The sequence below is a fragment of the Rhinichthys klamathensis genome, unplaced genomic scaffold (assembly GCF_029890125.1).
Source record: "Rhinichthys klamathensis goyatoka isolate OS25496 unplaced genomic scaffold, OSU_Roscu_1.1 h1tg000703l_1, whole genome shotgun sequence".
Classification (NCBI taxonomy): domain Eukaryota; kingdom Metazoa; phylum Chordata; class Actinopteri; order Cypriniformes; family Leuciscidae; genus Rhinichthys; species Rhinichthys klamathensis.
This window is the reverse complement of record NW_026607124.1, coordinates 402,178-424,745: the sequence shown is the minus strand read 5'-3', so window position 1 is coordinate 424,745 and position 22,568 is coordinate 402,178. Positions and strand designations below refer to the sequence as shown.

General features: G+C 38.3%; 2 protein-coding genes across 2 annotated transcripts in view; one reads left to right on the top strand and one right to left on the bottom strand.

The window, feature by feature from the left end:
* Positions 1 to 7,032, bottom strand: part of vapal (VAMP (vesicle-associated membrane protein)-associated protein A, like) — a 36,389-nt gene extending 29,357 nt beyond the window's left edge. The window contains exon 1 of the mRNA XM_056242160.1: positions 6,876 to 7,032. Coding sequence (XP_056098135.1) covers positions 6,876 to 6,933 — 58 coding nt within the window. The 5' untranslated portion in view covers positions 6,934 to 7,032. The remainder of the gene's footprint in view (positions 1 to 6,875) is intronic.
* A 642-nt stretch (positions 7,033 to 7,674) lies between these two features.
* LOC130076875 (nucleolar protein 9) overlaps positions 7,675 to 22,568 on the top strand; it is a 34,719-nt gene continuing 19,825 nt past the window's right edge. Inside the window, exons 1-6 of the mRNA XM_056242158.1 lie at positions 7,675 to 7,738; positions 8,579 to 8,784; positions 13,130 to 13,366; positions 14,295 to 14,489; positions 15,725 to 15,832; positions 17,498 to 17,639. Coding sequence (XP_056098133.1) covers positions 8,595 to 8,784; positions 13,130 to 13,366; positions 14,295 to 14,489; positions 15,725 to 15,832; positions 17,498 to 17,639 — 872 coding nt within the window. The 5' untranslated portion in view covers positions 7,675 to 7,738; positions 8,579 to 8,594. The remainder of the gene's footprint in view (positions 7,739 to 8,578; positions 8,785 to 13,129; positions 13,367 to 14,294; positions 14,490 to 15,724; positions 15,833 to 17,497; positions 17,640 to 22,568) is intronic.

The window sequence follows — 22,568 nt, the reverse complement described above, 5'->3', positions numbered from 1 at the left end:
ATCTGTATACTGTATCAGTGTAGACAGCGTCAATCATTATAATCTGAACACACATTTGTATACTGTATCAGTGTAGACAGTGTCAGTCATTATAATCTGAACACACATCTGTATACTGTATCAGTGTAGACAGCGTCAGTCATTATAATCTGAACACACATCTGTATACTGTATCAGTGTAGACAGCGTCAGTCATTATAATCTGAACACACATCTGTATACTGTATCAGTGTATCGGCGTCAGTCATTATAATCTGAACACACATCTGTATACTGTATCAGTGTATCAGCGTCAGTCATTATAATCTGAACACACATCTGTATACTGTATCAGTGTATCAGCGTCAGTCATTATAATATATATGGTGCGACGATGTATAACTATTGGTCGATGTCTTGCTTTAGAGGTGGGCATATGCAAATGTATTTGCCTGTGTGACATCACAGATCCCACAATATCCAAACGAGCCATTTTTGGAGCTTGGTTAAATAAATGCTTTGTTTATAAGGAATACTGTGAAACTTCCAGGATGTTTCAATGGTACAATGACCTATTAAACATCAGAAGATCAAGGCAAATTTGTTTTGTCATGTCATGACCCGTTTAACTTATAGGCCATTTACAATTTGCAGTTAATTTCTGACCCTGCTCTAAACTGAACTAATGCCAAGTTCACAATGAACGATTTTCGCTTGCCGACAGGTTTTGTGAGATTGCCGTCAAATGCCCGAAATCACAGGCCAACCGGTGCTCATTCTCGTGAGTGACAATCACGCAGTGTGAATGATCAAAGACGTGATCTGAGAGATTCGCCGACGCCAGTGAGATATTTGGCATGCTGAATATCTGGAGCTGTCAGCGATTCAAAATCCTGCTGTGTGAATGTGTTCTGACTGAAAACTACATCGACAGCGAGATGATGGGGGAGGAGTTATAGACCAGAACATCAGTATTTTAATAGATATATTTACAATTATATCAAACAGAAACAAAGCACACACATTTGCTTGACCAGCAGCAACAGAAGCACGTTGCAAAATTATTTATTTACCTTTGCAGAAACACAATCCTTGCTCTCGTCTCCCCAAACATTACCTGATGCATTATTCGTTTTTCTTTCTCTCCTTTTCGCTGCAAATCTTCTTGCTGGCTAATAGAGGCTATCATTTTCAATAACAATTTCAGTCTTGCGCGAGAAGTCTCGCGTGATCTTGCGTTATTTCCGTATCACTTCTCGCATGTGTTTTGGTTGTGAAACGTAGTTTGCGTACCAGATAGAAGTTGTCGGCGATTCTTTCTTTTGTTAAGTCATGCAGTGTGAAACACCTGTCGCTAGGGATGTGACGGTGAGGAGATTTTCCCACCGGTTAATCGACGTGTGACAACACCGGTATACCAGGGGCTTTTAAATCGCAAATTTAAAGGCAAACTTAAAATGCGGCCGTTTGCACGGGCATTCAAAATGGTGCGGTCGTGCGGAGCAACACTGTTTTGTTATTGTGCCCTGAATTGGCACTAATTTAAAACGAAACCGCACACGTCAACCGGAGCGAGCAGAACAGAGCGAGAATTTTTCCATAGGAATAAACTGAAAACACTCGCTCTGTTCTGGTCGCTCCGCGCCCGTTGATACGTGTGGCCGTGCACATTTTAGTTTTGTTTTCAAAATAGCGCCAATTCGGGGCGGATTACTTGAATGGTTATTAGCCTATTATTCTTAATGAAAAACACAACAAAAACAGTGCAATGCAAATTTGCTTAAATAGGCGCTTTTACATTTCGCTTTGACACCAAATATTCCGCCATCGTCTTGTCAGTCAGCTCCTGTACCATTTATTAAGCAGACATGTTCAGTTGAATAGTGTCTGTTTTCTAACTGAACTAAATGATTTTATTAGGGATGGCCCGATACCATTTTTTTCCAATACGAGTATTTACATTTGTGTACTTGCCGATACCGAGTACCGATACCGATATTTCTACCACAAAAGTAATAGGCTCCCAGAAGAGAAGACGACTATTTTAGAACACAGGTTAGAAGACTGTTTTTATTTTCTTCTCTGCTTGTTTTAACAAGTCTAAAAATAAATAAAAATTAGTAAAATAATAAATGTATTAACACACAAACCACTGTTATTTAACATAAAAGCAAGCAGCTACTGCGTGCATGGTCTGGCATGACTGAATGCGCGCAAAGTGCGCTCCCTTAATAAATCCTAAAAGCTGACAGTTCATCGCGATCTCACACATCTCGGTTATTATCAATGAAGCTGACTGCACAATCAACCTTTCATAATATCCACACTTTGTTATAATTAGAGGATTTGCCAGCATACAGAATTCAGCACTGAACAAAAAAGTCCGTTTTGAGCGGTGAGGGGAGTCTATCTTAAATGCTTCTGATTGGCCATTGCGTTCCAGAAATCAACACATATGTCTGTGATTGGCTACATCGCTCAACGCTGTAACCATGTTATGAATAGAAACTCTGTCCTGTAAATCGTTTCTATTTTGTTGTAGTTGTTCTTGTTGCTTTTCTGCAAGAGATGAATAAAAATCTTTTAGTTTTTATGTTTTATTCATAGATATTTCTAGTTTGCGGGAGTCCCGCGAATCGTTTTATTCTCCCGCACCCGCACACACAGAGTGAGTGCATTACCGCCCGCGCGCGCGCTCGGCCATCAGATCTATGATGCGTCTTCAGATGTTTAATTAGATTGCTGGTGTTAAACGATGTACTTTCTTTCCCTCCTCTCGACACCTTAGCTGAACATAACTCACAGTCTGCCTTGCTGTTGTCATCATCCCTTATCTTGAAATGAGCCCAAACCGCCGACATTATACTTTCCTATGCCTCAGTTCACCTCGACAAAGCTCTCGCGGCGGCCAGTTTCGTTTTGCAAAATGTACGCGGTATCGGTGCGTGGTATCGGCGAATTTTTATGAGTACGAGTATATTAGGACAGTATCGGCCCGATCCCCGATGCCAGTATCGGTATCGGGCCATCCCTAGATTTTATATTTAAAAAATCAAATCGACAGCGGGGGCGGTGCCGCGTTGGGCAAGAGATGTAACCGGTGTTGCTTCTGAACAGGTAACACCGACTAGCTTAGCAAGCCTACCTGTCGCCGATCCATCGTGTGTGTGTGTGAACACAGCAGTGACTGAATGTTACCACAGATAGTCGTACAGTGTCAAATCGTGCAGTGTGAACTGGGCATAAAAATGACAATTTAGGGGCTAAACTAAACGACTAGCGTAGAGCGCTGGAGATGTAAGGAAACAGGAGGAAGACCCTGAATCCCGTCAGGAGTGTGAGAAGCAGGGCAGTGGCGAGCTGATGGACGCTGTATTTAGCTCAGGGTTCCTCTTTCTGTCACCTCATTTATTTATTGAGTTACAGACCCATCCAGAACATCAACACATCGCCCTAGCTTTTCTAGAGCCGGTCAGCACAACACGAAACCACAACTGGGATTTGACTGGATCCTCTGGAAGCTTGTTTCCGCCACGAAATAAAAAAAACTAATTGCAACCTTTTAATCTCGTAATTCTGACCTTTTTTTTTTTTGCGTGCAATTAAGAGTTTATACCTTTTGTCTCAAAATCGTGAGATTTAAACTGGAAATTGAGAGAGAAAAAATGTCTGACTTTTTTCTTAGAATCATGAGATCTAAACTCGCAATTGCGAGACCATGACACTAAAATAATACAATAAACATTCGTTTAACAACATGAAACCCTACATAAATGTACATACATACATAATATGAATGAAATTGAATGTGAGCTGTCCCACTGAGGATTCTGGGATTGACAATTTACGGTTCTTCAGAGAAAGAGCTTCTTACAAAATGGTAATTGCTGTCTAAATATTTAATTAATTTGAATTGTTTGCTTGTTAATCGGGTTGAATGAATGATTCAATGACTCAGTCAGGACTTCACGTTTCATTAGTCGATGAATCTGCGTTTTTGAACGAATCTCTTGAATTAATGATTCAATGGAAAGTAGATTTTTTAAAAGTGAATTGTATCGCCACCTACTGGTGTAACAATATAATTGCTCTATTTTAACGCTAAATCGTGTAAGTGAAAAAGTGAATGTTTTCGTTAGCTGAAATAACTAACTAAATAGCCTACATACTTGTGAAAAAGAAACGAAAACGGATTATAACAAATTGATTTAGTATTTTATGTGGTATGAAATTGCAAATAAGAATAATGAAATTCTACAGGTATTAAGTACTGAAGTTATGAGATCTTGAAGACCCGGCCTAAGCGTCAGCACCGCCACAGGATCAGAGGAAGTTCAGGAGGAATAAATAAAGATCTGTTTCTAATCATAATCTCATGCCGCCACTTACTGTCAGCAGAACTTGCCCAAAAAAACATGATAAAGATCTTGAACATTCAGTCCAGCCATACGTCAAAATCCCCGCCAAGATGTCCAGACACCAGAACCTTACGAAAGTCACTTTCATGCAAAGACATTTTATTAATAATTCTAAGGCATTACCAAAATCAACCAGATCCTAGAACATAGTTTAAAAGAAATTAATATTTTTATTCAGCAAGGATGCATAAAATTGATCAAAAGTGACAGTAAAGACATTTAGCTATAATGTTACAAAAGATTTTATTTCAAATAAATGCTGTTCTTTTGAACTTTCTATTCATCAAAGAATCCTGAAAAAGTCCGTTTTCAACATTGATAATAATCATAAATGTTTCTTGAGCATCAGATCATCATATTAGAGTGATTTCTGAAGGATCATGTGACACTGAAGACTGGAGTAATGATGCTGAAAATCACAGGAATAAATTACACTTTACTATATATTCACATAGAAAACAGATGATTTACATTATATATCATATAACATTATATTTGTATAATTCATAATTTGTTTTATTATTTTTACAATTAATTTTAATATCTTCATCATTATATATTTAATTAATTTGTTAATATCTAATTTTTACTTTAATATTTGCTTTTTATGCATTTATTTTATTAATTTATTAATATCAAATTTGTATTTCTATAGTATTTAAACTTTTTTTTATTTCTAATGTATATTAATGTATATTTATTTGTTTATTTACTCATTTATTTGCTTATTTATTTTAATGTAATTATGTATTTTAATGTATGTATATTATTGGTTTACAATTAAATGTTATTACACTTTTTCTGTAAGCATTTCCACACACTTTTGGGAGCCCAGTTTGAAAACTCCTGCACTAAATCACAGTCCAACTGCGATCAGGATTGCAAAACCTACATCTGACAAACACTGTTGAGTATTTCGCCATTAAACAAGTTAATTTAATTAAGTTTTGGTTGATTATCTGTTCCTATTGTATTCACAGAGTCTCAAAAAACGAATCACAGAACTTCATACGTTATAATCAGCCGTATCACAGCATTAGTTACTCATTTATCCGGGACGCCTCAGAGAACAAACACAGAACACCTTCATTCAACTATCGTAAAAACACTCCCAAATATAATCCCTAATATAATTACATAAAGGTAATAATCCATTACTACGGTATTATTACCATCTGATACCATCATTGCACAAAACTCCTGTACAGTGTATAAAGAAAAAGCAAAAAAAAAAAAAAATATATATATATATATATATATATATATATAAAAAAAGATTAAAATAAAAACAATCATTTTATTCAAATAAATAATAACATTAAAACAATTAAAAAAAAAAAGTTTAAATAACGATTCTAAATATTATTGGTTATTAATTAATCTATTAAGACTAATTAAATTAGATTAAAATAAACAAAAGATGATTAATACATATATAAATAAAAAGTAGATTACAATTTAATAAATAAACAAATAGGCCTAGATATCAAATAAAAAATAAATAAACAAAATCCAACATTTGATTGAAATAAATAATAACATTAAAATAAATAAGTTCAATTCAATTCACGTTTATTTGTTTAGCGCTTTTCACAATACACATCATTTAAATAAATTAGTTAAATTAAAAAATGTAATTCAAATAGTAAAAATAATTAATCTATTAAACAGATTAAATTAGATTAGAATAAATAAAATTTGACGAATATAAATAAAGAAAACGTAGATTGGAGTAGTAGATTAGTAGAAAGTAGAATTAAATAAATAAATATTACATTTAACAGTATTACTATAGTGAAAAAATAATACTTTTGTTTATTAAGAGATAGATGACTTTTAAATTTTAATATGGTGCCATCTAAACGATTGAAAAAATAAAGTAACGTTACTACGGTAGAAATATGACAAGAGAAGCTATCAGATGTGCAAAGCTACTGTACTTTGATATATAACGTTACCTTTGTAATAAAATACCTTCAATACTCCATAAGGAAGTACCATGGTACATTCATAAATAAACATGGCAGTACCATGATACCTGAAAAATGAATTGACTTTCAAAAAAGCATTTTTTTAAAGTACCATGCACATATTATGGTAAATAAAATGCTACATCATACCGAAGTACTGCTACCTGATCTGTACGGTAAGTTACAGTAACAGCACTTTAATTCAAAGGTTTTTCTTTATTAACGCATCCACGTAAGCACTGGACAGCTAAATTTCTGCATTTCTCCCCTTAAAATGAAGTGGCAGTGTTAAACAACCCTGACAAACGAATCCAAACCGACACCAGGTCCAGTCGCCTCCCTGCTGACTGTGTGTTGTGAGACCGGGACGCGCGAGCAGGAGCGTCCGCTTGTCAGTAAATCGAGCGCGGGGATCCAACGCGGCCCACACCGCTTTTCTGCATAATAGCGTGACAAAACCCGCTTACACTTTACCAGAACCCGCTGAATGTCAGCGTTACTCCCTTACCTTTGAATTTCAGGTCGTTCGGAGGGTCTAAGACGAGGATTTGCTCCAGTTTGGACATGTTTCTGGCCGGGAAGGTGACGGTTGGTTCCGGAGGTCAATCCCAAACCCTTCCACTGAGTCACTCAGTGAGCGCGCCGGCGGCGAGAGTGCGCAGCGCGTGGACGCGCGGGGCGGTCTGTTCGCGTTCTGTTAATCCATCGGTTTTTTTTTTTTTTAAAACTACACTCAATTTGTTAGGTCCATATTGGTAAATTCAATATAAGCTGTAATTTCGGCCCCGTGATCTTTTTACCCAAAACATTCTCCCAGTTAAACGTATAGAAAGTCAAAATTATGACATACTAATTCATAATTGAGAATACAAGTCGAAACTATGGCATACTAAGACTTTTTATGTAATAATTATAGCAAAAAGTCGAAATTATGAGATATTTACATGACTTTTTATGACATAATTTCATAACTATGGTTTAAACTTAAGCATTACTTTTCTAAGTTTATATTTTCTATAGTTCAGTTGTTAATGCCTAAAATATAGAGGAACTACAGTAATTATACACCAAATTATGTTTGTTTGTTTTTTAAACTGCGTGACAGGATCTCTCTCCCTTTTTTTTGCGTGACAGGACTTTTTTTTTATTTATTTTTATTGAATGTCAGTCACATTACAAATAATAAACATTACAATAATCCAACATATAGTGTACACATATTAAACAAATATAGACTACAGCAAAAAGGAAAAGTAAATATACAGTGCAATTTGCGTGACAGGACCTTTGTTTGTGAAACGTGCCACACGTCGCTCTTGCGTCATCAGGCTGCGTCGCCTCCTGCGTACACATGTGAGCAGAAGCACACTGGTGAGCTCAATATTATACTATTTATTATTTATGTGCTTATCGCATTTTTTTTGCACGATTAACACTGCAATAATTGATCGTGCTGATTAATCTAGTGACTCGAAACTTAAGCGATTGTCGCTCGTATTATTGTCAACTATTTTTGCGTGTTTATTGATAGTAACAAAACGGGACAATCGTTATAATAACATGGTGATTTGTACTATTACCATTGTTGTTTTAGTGGTATACTTTGAAAGACCATGAAAATGCACTAGCATGGAAAATACCGTTTAGAATATTACAAATCAAAGTACTATGGACGACCATAACCGCCACAAGTAAATACAAAATAGCATGCTAGTAATGTAAAGTATGACACAAAAACTCATTATTATAGTAAGAAATGTCTAAATTATGACATACTACACCATAACGGTGAGATTATATAGTCGAAATTATGACTTTCTATGTCATAATTAAGACTTTTATGTCATGAATATGATTTTTATATCATATTGTTTTACTTTTAATCTCATAAATATGACTTTGTATGTCATATTTTCAACTTTTATCTCAATATTATTATTTACAGAAACATGTTTTTCTTATGTGGCGGAAATGTTCTTCCATTAAGTGTCACTGTGTTATTTTATTTTTTTTGTTGTTGTTGTTGTTGTTGTTTTGGACTTTTACCATAATGACACCATATTTCTGTAGTATCATGTGAATATATGAATATGGTAATTTAAATATTGTACAACAACAACAAAATACTGTGGCAGTGCCATATTAATACCATCATAATACATTGTAAGGAAGGCCGAAGTTTCCTCAGGTAATAATCAAATGTATTTTTAGGCGTGAGTTTAAGGTGATGCTTGAGAAGATGGAAGCCAAAGGTCAAAGGTCATTAAAGGGTAAACCGAAGGGTCATAAACGGGCCGTTCAGGGGAACAGCGGTGACGGCGGGGCGAAGAAGCAGCGGCTCGACGGCGGGACGGTCAGTTACTTTCGGCGCGTCAGCGACCGGCTGAAAGAGGGATTCACCGATGAGGAGGACAAAGGTGAGATGAAAACAAGATAAACCATCTTCCCTCATTCTAGTGTTGACAAAAGTACCAAAATTATGACGCTTTGAGCGTAATCATAAACTCCTCTGATTGGCCGTTGTGTTCACGAGCTCATCGGATATGTCTGTGATTGGCTACAATGATCAACGCACGGGAGCGTTTTAAAGTTTTTTAAAAACACTGTATCTGTGTAAGCGCTCGGTGAAGAGCGTCACTGATGTATATTTACTACATGTTGTTGAAGCGTTGATCATTATAGCCAATCACAGACATATCCAATAAGTGCGTTAGCACAACGGCTAATCAGAGGAGTTTATGATTCCGCTCAAAGTGGCACATTTTTAAAATTTCATTACCGAAGTCAGTACTTTTGACAACACTAACTTACCAGGTGTGTGTCCAGGTGTGTGTTGTGTGTTCAGGTGTGTGTTGTGTGTTCAGGTGTGTGTTGTGTGTCCGGGTGTGTGTCCAGGTGTGTTCAGGTGTGTGTTGTGTTTCCAGGTGTGTTCAGGTGTGTGTTGTGTGTCCAGGTGTGTTCAGGTGTGTGTTGTGTGTCCAGGTGTGTTCAGGTGTGTGTTGTGTTTCCAGGTGTGTTCAGGTGTGTGTTGTGTGTCCAGGTGTGTTCAGGTGTGTTGTTGTGTGTCCAGGTGTGTTCAGGTGTGTGTTGTATTCAGGTGTGTGTTGTATTCAGGTGTGTGGTGTGTTCAGGTGTGTGTTGTGTGTCCAGGTGTGTTCAGGTGTGTGTTGTGTGTCCAGGTGTGTTCAGGTGTGTGTTGTGTTTCCAGGTGTGTTCAGGTGTGTGTTGTGTGTCCAGGTGTGTTCAGGTGTGTGTTGTGTGTCCAGGTGTGTTCAGGTGTGTTGTTGTGTGTCCAGGTGTGTGTTGTGTGTCCAGGCGTGTTCAGGTGTGTTGTGTGTCCAGGTGTGTGTTGTGTGTCCAGGCGTGTTCAGGTGTGTGTTGTGTGTCCAGGTGTTTCCAGGTGTGTTCAGGTGTGTTGTGTGTCCAGTAGGGGTGGAACGGTACATGTATTCGTACCGAACCGAAACGGTACGGGCGTCACGGTTCGGTGCACGAATTTACACGGAGAATACACGGTATAAAAATAAATAAAACTCGCGTGAAAATTAATTAATGTAATGCGGAACTACTGTTAGATACGCGGGTTCTTTAGGGACACATAATCTGTACCATCGGCTTGCTCTGAACGCGCGTTCACTTCAAACGTTGGCTTTATACGCGCGTCCTATTCGCTTTGGACTAGCGTCGAACTAGACGCGATAGACGCGAATTTAACGCTCTATTCGTGGTTGGTGTGACCGCATAATGAACAGGCTGCGATGTCAAGATTGCAATGCTGGATTGTGTGTGTTTGTGTGTGAGAGAGAGGCGCGCGGGCGCGATCAAACAGTGGAAACATAAAAAACATTCTCCGTCATTTTGTTCATACAGATCATTAAACCTGCAAAGTGTTTACTTATATTTGTGTACACTCGCAAGAAAACACAACATTGTGCTTTTGACACACAGTAAACTCTTGTCAAACTGTATCCTACAACTGTCACCCAACCAAAATCTCTCTCTCTCTCACACACACACACACACACACACACACACACACTGTTTTAAAAGCAAAACATATTTATCCAACTCCATTTCAAAACAGTCTGTCTTTTGGACATTCGTCATATCGCATTGGTTTTCATTTCTTGTCCTCGGAGCACTAATCTTACACATTCTACATTGATTAAAAAAGAAAATCGAATGCGTTTTTAATGGTAGTATTATTTTATACAGAAATCAATTATTTATAATTCAGATGAGAATAATGTTACATTGTTAATTAATAATGTTAATTAAAATTAAGGAAAACAAATATATTTATCTGAATTATAGCAAATTAATTTTAAATTAATTCAGGTACAATTACCAAACATATAGCAAGGTCTTTTTGTCTTTTTATTAATTTAATTAATAAACGAATTATATAAAACTATTGTCAGTGCACTACAAATAAACTGGTTCTATACCTTTATTAATAAAACTTATTTAAAAAATACAATGCCTTCTGCATTTTTGTTTTGCTTTTCCCTCCATTGTACCGAAATCGTACCGAACCGTGATGTCTGAACCGAGGTATGAACCGAACCGTGACTTCTGTGTACCGTTCCACCCCTAGTGTCCAGGTGTTTCTAGGTGTGTCCAGGTGTGTCCAGGTGTGTTCAGGTGTGTTCAGGTGTGTGTTGTGTGTCCAGGTGTTTCCAGGTGTGTTCAGGTGTGTTGTGTGTCCAGGTGTTTCTAGGTGTGTCCAGGTGTGTTCAGGTGTGTTGTGTGTCCAGGTGTTTCCAGGTGTGTTCAGGTGTGTGTTGTGTGTCCAGGTGTTTCTAGGTGTGTCCAAGTGTGTTCAGGTGTGTGTTGTGTGTCCAGGTGTTTCCAGGTGTGTTCAGGTGTGTGTTGTGTGTCCAGGTGTTTCTAGGTGTGTCCAGGTGTGTTCAGGTGTGTTGTGTGTCCAGGTGTTTCTAGGTGTGTCCAGGTGTGTTCAGGTGTGTGTTGTGTGTCCAGGTGTGTTCAGGTGTGTGTTGTGTGTCCAGGTGTTTCTAGGTGTGTCCAAGTGTGTTCAGGTGTGTTGTTGTGTGTCCAGGTGTTTCCAGGTGTGTTGTGTGTCCAGGTGTGTTCAGGTGTGTGTTGTGTGTCCAGGTGTGTTCAGGTGTGTGTTGTGTGTCCAGGTGTTTCCAGGTGTGTTGTGTGTCCAGGTGTGTTCAGGTGTGTTGTTGTGTGTCCAGGTGTGTCCAGGTGTGTTCAGGTGTGTGTTGTGTTTCCAGGTGTGTTCAGGTGTGTTGTGTGTCCAGGTGTGTTCAGGTGTGTGTTGTGTGTCCAGGTGTGTTCAGGTGTGTGTTGTGTGTGTTGTGTGTCCAGGTGTGTTCAGGTGTGTGTTGTGTGTCCAGGTGTGTTGTGTGTCCAGCTGTGTGTTGTGTGTCCAGGTATGTTCAGGTGTGTGTTGTGTGTCCAGGTGTTTCCAGGTGTGTTCAGGTGTGTTGTGTGTCCAGGTGTTTCTAGGTGTGTCCAAGTGTGTTCAGGTGTGTTGTTGTGTGTCCAGGTGTTTCCAGGTGTGTCCAGGTGTGTTCAGGTGTGTGTTGTGTTTCCAGGTGTGTTCAGGTGTGTTGTGTGTCCAGGTGTGTTCAGGTGTGTGTTGTGTGTTCAGGTGTGTGTTGTGTGTCCAGGTGTGTTCAGGTGTGTGTTGTGTGTCCAGGTGTGTTGAGGTGTGTGTTGTATGTCCAGGTGTGTTGTGTGTTCAGGTGTGTGTTGTGTGTCCAGGTGTGTTCAGGTGTGTGTTGTGTGTCCAGGTGTGTTGAGGTGTGTGTTGTATGTCCAGGTGTGTTGTGTGTTCAGGTGTGTGTTGTGTGTCCAGGTGTGTTTTGTGTGTCCAGGTGTGTTGTGTGTCCAGCTGTGTGTTGTGTGTCCAGGTATGTTCAGGTGTGTGTTGTGTGTCCAGGTGTTTCCAGGTGTGTTCAGGTGTGTTGTTGTGTGTCCAGGTGTTTCCAGGTGTGTTCAGGTGTGTGTTGTGTGTCCAGGTGTGTTGAGGTGTGTGTTGTGTGTCCAGGTGTGTTGTGTGTTCAGGTGTGTATTGTGTGTCCAGGTGTGTGTTGTGTGTCCAGGTGTGTTGTGTGTCCAGCTGTGTGTTGTGTGTCCAGGTAAGTTCAGGTGTGTGTTGTGTGTCCAGGTGTGTCCAAGTGTGTTCAGGTGTGTTGTTGTGTGTCCAGGTGTTTCTAGGCATGTCCAAGTGTGTTCAGGTGTGTTGTTGTGTGTCCAGGTGTGTTCAGGTGTGTGTTGTGTGTCCAGGTGTGTGTTGTGTGTACAGGTGTGTTCAGGTGTGTGTTGTGTGTCCAGGTGTGTGTTGTGTGTGTTGTGTGTACAGGTGTGTTCAGGTGTGTGTTGTGTGTCCAGGTATGTGTTGTGTGTCCAGGTGTGTTCAGGTGTGTGTTGTGTGTCCAGGTGTGTTCAGGTGTGTGTTTTGTGTCCAGGTGTGTTCAGGTGTGTGTTGTGTGTCCAAGTGTGTTCAGGTGTGTGTTGTGTGTACAGGTGTGTCCAGGTGTGTGTTGTGTGTCCAGGTGTGTGTTGTGTGTCCAGGTGTGTTCAGGTGTGTGTTGTGTGTCCAGGTGTGTTCAGGTGTGTGTTGTGTGTCCAGGTGTGTTCAGGTGTGTGTTGTGTGTCCAGGTGTGTTCAGGTGTGTGTTGTGTGTGTTGTGTGTCCAGGTGTGTTCAGGTGTGTGTTGTGTGTCCAGGTGTGTTCAGGTGTGTGTTGTGTGTCCAGGTGTGTTCAGGTGTGTGTTGTGTGTCATGACAGGTGTGTTTGTGGAGAACGTGCTGTCGGAGGTGAAGGGCCGAGCGCTTCTCGTGGCCATGGACATGACGGGGAGTCTGGTTCTGGAGGGTTTGCTGGCGCTGGCCAGTCCGGCTCAGGTCGCAGAAGTGCTGGAGGAACTGGGAGGAGAGACGGGGTCAGAGTTCACAGCCGTGGCGTGTGATCAGTGTGGAGGTCATGTGATGGAGAGCGCAGTGAGACAGGCGCACAGGTGGACAGGTGAGCGCACGCAAATCCAGCTTTTAGTGTTGTTTATGTGTCTATGTGGTGTTTTTAATACGCTTTAAGACACACCATGTGTAAGTTCATAAGTCGACAGCATTGCTGAGTATTTTCTGCTTAAAACTGCAGTGAACCAAAGACAGTCTCAAAAACACGGTTTGAAATCGCTGGTGTTTCTGACGTCACAAACGACCTTGTAACCAATCAGATCAACGTGTGATCGTCAACGAGTCATAGTTTCACTTTATATGATTGAATTTAGATTACTTTTATTCACATGTAAACATTGATCAGTTGTGGTAAACGGAAGCTCAAACGTTTGCTTGATGTGCGAGAACTATAGACTGTGAACAAATATGAACGTGTGTGTGTGACGTCACTCGTAGTGTTTCTGAAGAGCATTTTTGAAGCCCAAAGTGGGCGGAACCGGCCGTCGCCGTCTTGGCCGCGCGTCACTCGTGCAGCGAGGCGGATTAGCTGAGGTGACGTGACGCTAACACACAGGAGACAAACGGCTAGCAGTGACATTAGCGGCAATCCACCTGTCACTCAAGTGGCCACGCCCCTAATTATGCACAACTTTAAGGCTTAATATAATTTAAAATATAGTTATAAAATAAATCACCCGCCTCACAGTCGTCATGAAGGGCAACATTAGCGAAATAGACCAAAACCACTTTTTGCACCAGACTGTAAACGTGTTTTTTCCTGCTGTAAAGTTGGGCATTTTAACATGCAGGTCTATGGGATTGAGTTTCTTCTGCAGCCGGCCTCTAGTGGCCAGTGGAGGAACTGCAGTTTAAGTCACTCAGTGTTGATTCGAGAGAGAGACGGGAAGATTGAAGCTTGGCGAGAACCAATGGTTAATTCTCGAGTGTCGCCTGGGCGTCTGTGTGTGTAAATCTGATCTCATGTTCCTCTACAGAGGAGAAGTGTGACGTCACAGGGGCCGAAGAGGAGCATTGTGGGCTGTTGGAGGCTCAGGTGCAGCGTTTGAGTGGAGTGGTCCGGGAGAACATGGTGGCGTTCGCTCAGGATCCGTACGGATCGCATCTGCTCCGGACACTCATGCAGGTGCTCAGCGGATGCCTGACCCGGGACACACCCGGCGCTCAGAAAGGTCAGAAACATCATCATCATCATCATCATCATCATCATCATCATCATCATCATAACAAACCTGTTTCAAGGTTTGCGTTCTCGAGCACTCAAACGCATTAAGGGTTTTGAGTTAAACGGTGTCGTGTTAGCGGCCCCTAAGTTAATAACTAATGATCTTTACATTGGTAGTGAATCAATCAAAACTAACTTCATCTGGACAATAACTTTATTCTAGAGCTGCTGTAAAGCCTAAACAATCTCTGTTACTGTAATCTCCTGTTATCACTGTAAAGATGCTGTGAAACTCTATATATTGTTAAAGCGCTGTATAAATGAAGCTGACTTGACTTGTTTTAATCAAGTGTTGGTGTTGTAGTCCTTTAAGTACATTTATTTGGTTATATTTTTGTTGTTGCAATTTTATGATATCATTTACATTTATTCATTTAGCGACTTACAAATGAGTAATGTTTGTTTTGTTTCAATTTAATCTGGTAATTTAAGAAAGAAAATATCAAAAATGGGAAGCGTCATGAAGTGCGTGGAAATGGATTGAATAATATATGTCGGGAGATATGGACGATTTTTAACCACTTCATGAGTTTTTGAAGTTTTTTCGTTTTGTATAATTTGTATGTTAAAGGTGCAGTGTGTAATTTTTAGCGCATCTAGTGGTGAGGTTGAGAATCGCACCCAACCGAAGTTACGGTGGCCGACAGGAAGTGATGTCGTCGTCTGAGACAGCAGAGAGTAGCCAGTTAAACAATGAGGTTTCTTTACAAAGATAAATGAAGAAATTACGTTTAATTATTCAGTAAAACTATGTTATTGTGAATATTATTGTGACTTGTTCATCATTGTGTCAGTGTTTTATTCGCTGACTTTAGCAGCTTCTTATCATGAAGAACAACATAGTGACGAAACGCGTTTGTCCGTTCAGGGCCACCGTAGAAGCATGTGGATGTAAGCGGACCCGCGGTGTGTGTAGAGAGAAACGCTCATTCTAAGCTGATAAACACATAACGGGTCATTGTGTAAGATCTTATACACCAGTGAAAACATAGTTATGTTTATGATATTGCATTTCTGTCAACAGATCCTCCTAAATATTACACACTGCACCTTTAATCAATGTTTTAACTTTAACTTTACTCATTTCTGATTGTCTGAAGTCAGCTTCTGGTTTCTAGAAACGTCTCTGTCGTCTTTATCTCGAGCATCTGATCATTTTTCCTCTGTTTAATGTGTTTTCAGCCAAGAAGGACAGAAGATGTGAGAGTGAGTTGGTGGATTTTGAGATTCCCACATCGTTCTGGTGGGAGCTGAAGCATCTGGCCGAGCATCTGATGGAAAACATCAACGGTATCATTCTCCTACCAGCGTTTTTAACTTAAACTAATGGCAACTAGCTGAAATATATAAATAATTTCAATTTTATTTCAGTTAACGTTTATTTATTTTTTTATAAGTAACACTTTTTTATGGTTTTAGTTAACTGTAATAACCCTGTGATATAATTGCTATACTATTTTTTGGATATATATATTTTTTTAATCTCTATTTTTTTATTCGTTTTTATTTCAGTTTTGGTTATTTTAGCACATCAAGTCTGTTTTTATTTTAGTTTTATTAGTATTTTGAATTAGTTTTTTTGTTAATTTTAGTTACATTTTTAGTACTTTCGTTATGTGCTTTTGTCTTTTTATTTATTTAAATATTGCTATTTAAGTTTAGTTTCAGTTTTATTTTTTATTTTCAGTTAATAATTTTAGTGCTTCAACTATTATTGCCAACTAGAGATGGACCGATATTGTTTTTTTATCATTAACAATACCAATTATTTGCATGTTTATGTGCCCGATAACCGATATTCAGAACCGATATTTTCTCTATTGCCAAGGCAACAGTTCTAATTTTCATTTAGCTTTTGATCTAATATTTGTACTTTATTTTATTTCAATTAATATTTTTAATAGTTGTAATTTTAGTTAATGCATCAAGTAAACTAAAGGCAACTAGCTGACACACACACATATATATATATATATAATTTCAATTTTATTTCAGTCAACTTTTATTTTATTTCAAGTTTTTTTTTATGGTTTTACTTAACTGGAATAACCCTGCACTATAATTGCTATATGTTTTTTTTAATGTCTATATTGTTTTGATTAATTTTTAGTTAAGTTTTGGTTATTTTAGTACATCAAGTCTGTTTTTATTTTAGTTTTATTAGTATTTTGAATTAGATTTTTTGTTAATTTTAGTAAAAGTTTTAGAACTTTCGTTATGTGCTTTTTGTAAAAAAAAAAAAAATAATAATAATATTGCTATTTAGGTTTAGTTTTAGTTTTTATTTTCAGTTAATCATTTTAGTGCTTCAATTATTGCCAACTAGAGATGGACCGATATTGATTTTTATTACCAATACCAATTATTTGCATGTTCATGTGTCCGATAACCGATATTCAGAACCGATATTTATTTATTTTATTTCTGTTTTATGGCAATTATATTTGCCGTTTATCGGTTAAACCGATATTACAAAACCGATACCCAATTATGGGAAAATGCTTAAATATCAGTTAAAACAGATTATCAGTAGATCTCTATTGCCAAGGCAACATTTCTAATTTTCGTTGAGTTTTTCTATCTAATATTTATACTATATTTTATTTTAGCTTTATTTCAATGAACAGAAATATTTTTATTAGTTGTAATTTTAGTTAATGCATCAAGTTAAACTAAAGGCAACTAGCTCAAATAAATAAATAAATAAATTGTAAAAAAAAAAAACCTAATTAAAAACATTAGATACTTGAAATAAAATAAACGTTAACTGAAATATATATATTTATTACATTTTATTTCAGTTAACGTTTATTTTATTTCAAGTATCTGTTTTTAAGTAACTGTAATGACCCTGCACTATATTTCTATATTCTCTAAAATTCTACATTAAAATTTCAGTGATGTTCAACTGTGTGTTTTCTTCAAATCACACTCTGATGTCGCACTTGTTCGCAGTGTTCGTGTCGAATCTGACCGCCTGCGCGGCTCTCCAAACTCTGCTGACGGTGTGCCACCGGAAGAGACCCAAACTCTGCAAGAAGCTCAACAAGAGCATCATGGGATACCTGACGTCACTCAGCTCGGCTCCTGGAGTCAGGTGAGGGAGATCATCCAGCGCAGTGTTCATTTCGAATTGTTTTATAGACGAAAACGAGATTATAACTAAATAAAAAACAGTTTTAAATGACAAAAACTATGATGAAAATCTACATACATTTGCGTCAACAAATAAAAACAAGACGAAATGTTATGTATGGATGATTCGGGAAGAGATCCAGTCAGAACTGAACGTAAACCGTTGTGAGATTATCAGACGAGCATCAGAGCGTTGGATCCACGCGTTCGTTCTTAAAGTGACAGTGTGTGATAAACCTAATGCCGTCGAGCCCTTCATATTATTCAAACAACAAAAGAAAAAGAGAGAAGCATTCACAGCTCTTTAATAGCTTTAATAAGGATTCATTATATTTAATTTAGACAAATAAATGATGTATGATGTATTCAAGTTGTTTTAAAGAATGCATATCATTAATTGAAAAAAAGATTAGGAGTTTTAAGATATTTTTTTTTAACAGTTAAACAGTTAAATCTGTGTCTGTACTGCATGTTCAAACTTTAAAATCATTCATATTAACAGGTTAATAGACGTTTTCTCCGGGAGTATATAATGGGTTTGGAAATTTTAGAGAAATTCTAAATTAATGCATTATAATTTAACTAAACCCATTAGATTTAGTCGAGTAGTATCTTATTGTATTTGGTCGCCTCAACTAGACAAACAATTCAGATGTACTAAAATATGACTAAAACTAAATGGCATTTTAGTCAAAAGACTATGACTAAAACTAAATAAAATGTTGCTGTCGAAATTAACACTGATCGAGTGATAGATGTATGTGGAGTACTGACCCGTTTTCATAACTAGATGCGATAAGCTTCTAGCGACAAATAAATTCGTCTGTCCACACTAGACGAGACGCGTCAAAATAAATCAAAACCCACAGCCAATCAGAGCAGCGTGTGGGTGGAGTCTCGCGGCGAGTGCGCGGCACCGGAGAGTCATCCTGACGGCACTCGCAAGAACATTATTACACATTATACACTAGGGCTGACAATCTTCCTCTATAATACTATTCGAATTCCATTCCTTATTTTATTTAATATTCGAATAATATTCGAATTTTAAATGCTCAAATTCATCCTATTATTAATATTTACGCCATTACTCAGGCTTATGTATCGCCAATGCCACTATAGCATGTGGTTGTTGTTACACGTTCTGTCCACTAGAGGGATATCTAACATTACAATAAACATTTTATTCGTGCTGAATATGGTTGAAGCGCTACCGATGGTTTTCGGCTAATATCTCCGCTAAAACACCAGCAAACATTCTGAAACTTATATCGTTCTTTTCAGTTCGACTAGACGGTTCCAGCGAGTTTGGTGCTCGCCGAATCCGTTGAGTTTTCACCAAGATATTTGCGCTTCACGGGCGCTTTTTTACGTTGTTAAACATTTACCATTTTTGACAGTATTGTTATGATGATACAGCGTGGATAACGTGCACAATTGTGTTACGATTCAAAAACGTTATTGTTCATCAGACGAAACAAAAGGATTTCATTTTCACATGTGTGTAAGTCAAGGTGGCGAGAAAGGCAAGATTCCATATAAAAAAATTAATGAATGGGAATAGGAGCAGGCTTCACTCAGTGATTAAACTTAAACTTTAAGAATGCTGGCCTGATGATTAGAATATATAACGTTAAACAGGAAAGAGGCCGCACTATGCATAAATTGTTTTATTTGCACAAACGCGTTTCGGCGCGTGCCTTCTTGAAACGCGTTTGTGCAAATAAAACAATTTATGCATAGTGCGGCCTCTTTCCTGTTTATATATATAAAAAAAATTAAATATACATAAAAAAACAATATTCGAATAGTAACTTCAACATTCGAATAGTATTGATTTTTTTAATATTCGAATTATATTCGAATTTCGGAATTCGTTCCAACAGCCCTATTATACACCAACATTATTCAAATACATAGGCTGAGTTAGTAAAACAATCTTAGATTAGAAGAATACACTTGTTCGTTCTCAGTTTGAACGTTCTTGTTTCCATTTGTTTCATTTCAAGATCTGAGGTGAATTATCCACTGTTGCTTTTACAGCTGCAAAGCTGGAGCACTAACTGATATTCAGAGTCACATTACACGCTTTTAACAGTAAATAAAGCACATAAACAGCGCCTGAGATTAGCATCGCCACTCTTTGTGTTTGTTTTTCCAGCGCGACGTCGCAGAAAAAGAGAAACCGTTTCTAAAATAGAATCGTCGCCGTCGCGGCCGGTTAGGACAAACACTCTGATTAACATGGAAAAGATGCATTTTATCTGAAATTTCTATATCTATCTCCATCTCCTCCTAGAGCTTTAACCCTTTCACACGTAAGTTTACAATATTCGAACTGATCCCCCAGCGTGAGTTTTTCTAGGCGACCGTTATTTAGAACCTGCCACTTTAATGTTTCCATGGTGACGCGTCATTGCTTGTCACGTGACACAGCGCAACCACAACACAGCGCTGAATGAATGATGATCTGCTTTCATGTCATTTTTCCTTTCCTTTTCCTGATATTCCAATTGTCAAATATGTGCAAGTGGATGTGTTTTGTTGTTTGAACAGCTGTATAACGGTCGCGTTAGTTGAGCTGTATGTGCGATGGGCGGCGGCATGTTAGTTCACAACGCGTCAATTCCTCAACTTCTCACGAAATACATGAAAGCAAGTGGCTGGTGAACTGGGAGAAGAATAGGGTAAAATGTAAAGCTACTTACACAATGTGTATTTGATATGAATAAAACGTGTCGTCTTATTATAATGGAAAGGATTATTATTGCCGCTTCCATAGACATCATTGTGTATTTTACAAACTCAAAAAAAAATTTTTGCTAGTACTTATGTGTATGTAAATGTCTGAAACCTAAAATAAACATTATGTGGTTGAAAACACTGAATAGTTGTGATATAAATACAGCACTGAGTGCGCCCGTCTCTGGCTCAGCGCCAGCCAACGCGCGACAGCACTTTAGAAACAGGTTTGAATTTAGCAGTTGATCACGTGATGCACTGACCGTTCTAATCACACCGGTGTGATCGTACATGTGAAAGGGTTAGCTCCACATACTCCAAATTTGGCTCAGACACTCAAACTGTTCTGACTCGGTGTGCTATATCTTTTCTAACTGATCGGACTTACGGTTTTCCTAAAAGTGACAATCAAAACTCGGAAAAACTCCCATTGACTTAACATTGCGGAATCTTCAGATTTTCAAACTCCCCAACTGCCAAAATTTCAAATCTAAACACCTTGAAGTCCTAGACTCAATCAAACTGCCATTCTATACATGAATATCAGATGATGTCACCAACGTCTCCTCACTGACGTCACTCAATTCTAAAACTTGTCTTCCGCCATCTTGAGTACCTGATTCGGCAAGATCGATACGTCAGTCGCAAAGGAACTAGAGCTTATTCTCTGGCCGAGCCCCAACTTGCGGGCCGATATTTCCCGTCACTATCCTCGGGCCGGGCCCTTGATCTAGAGACGTGCACTCCCAACGCAAAAGAGATTGCGCCGCGGGACTAGATTTGATGGCCGAGTGCGGGCGGCAATGCACTCTCTGTGTGTGTGCGCGTTGCAGGGAGAATAAAACGATTCGCGAGACTCCCACAAACTAGAAATATCTATGAATAAAACATAAAAACTAATACATTTTTGCAGAAAAGCAACAAGAACTAAAACAAAATAGAAACGATTTACAGGCCAGAGTTTCCCTTTAAAACACATTTGCAGCGTTGAGCAATGTAGCCAATCACAGACATACGTGTTGATTTCTTCAACGCAAAGGCCAATCAGAAGCATTTAAGATAGACTCCCCTCACCGCTCAAAACGGACTTTTTGTTTAGAGCTCTGTATGCTGACAAATCCTCTAATTGTAACAAACAACGTGTATATATTATGAAAGATTCATTGTGCAGTCAGCTGAATTGATAATAACAAAGATGTGAGATCGCGATTAACTGATGTCAGTTTTTAAGGAATTATTAAGAGAGATAGACGTTTGTCATTCAGTCAAAATCCTTCAGTGATATCATGCCCAACCATGCACGCAGTAGCTGCTCGCTTTATGTTATAACAGTGGTTTGTGTGTGCAAACTCTCTGTGCAGTGTTCATTCTGTCTGTGGTGAGTGGATGTAAATGATAATGAGCTTACGCTAGCTTAGGGGTGTGCGATATCACGATTTATGATCGTGGATTAAAATATATCCACAATCTGCTTTTGAAGAAATGTCGTAGTATCGTGCATTCTATCAGTTGCAGTTCTGGCGCCTCCGTCTCAGCATAGGCTACAGCGCGACGTATATTCACATCAAATGTTAACGCAGAGGAACGGGACAATGCAGTTCACATAAGTTCATTATTTGCATGTGCTAACAAGTCATTCACGTGTTGATGCGCGGTTCTAACGAGCGCTTTTCTGAGCGCACGCGCACTAAGCCTGTCTAACAACAGCGACAGGTTACTGAACTAAGTTATCTTTCTAGTCTTATTGTGCGAATACTGTCAAATACACACAGGGTTTACATAAACAAAGTTGGTTATGTATAAAGTGAAACAAACAGAAAATCTGCTTCCTAGCTAATGCCGTCAGTATTGTAGACAGTACTCGGCAGGTACTCAAGATGGCGGCAGTCAACTGGAAAAAGAGCGGATGACGTAAGAGGTCATGTGACTGATATTCATGTATATGAGCCATTGAGACTCATCAATAAACTCATCTATCTATGACACTTATCTATCTATCTATCTACACTTATCAACTCTTAAACTCATAATAAATTAATAAACTCTAAACTTGAACTCTTAGACACATTTAAACTTATAAACTCTAAACTCATAACACGGTGTCAGTCCTCTCTGGTGTTCATGAGATCGAATATATCTATCTATATAT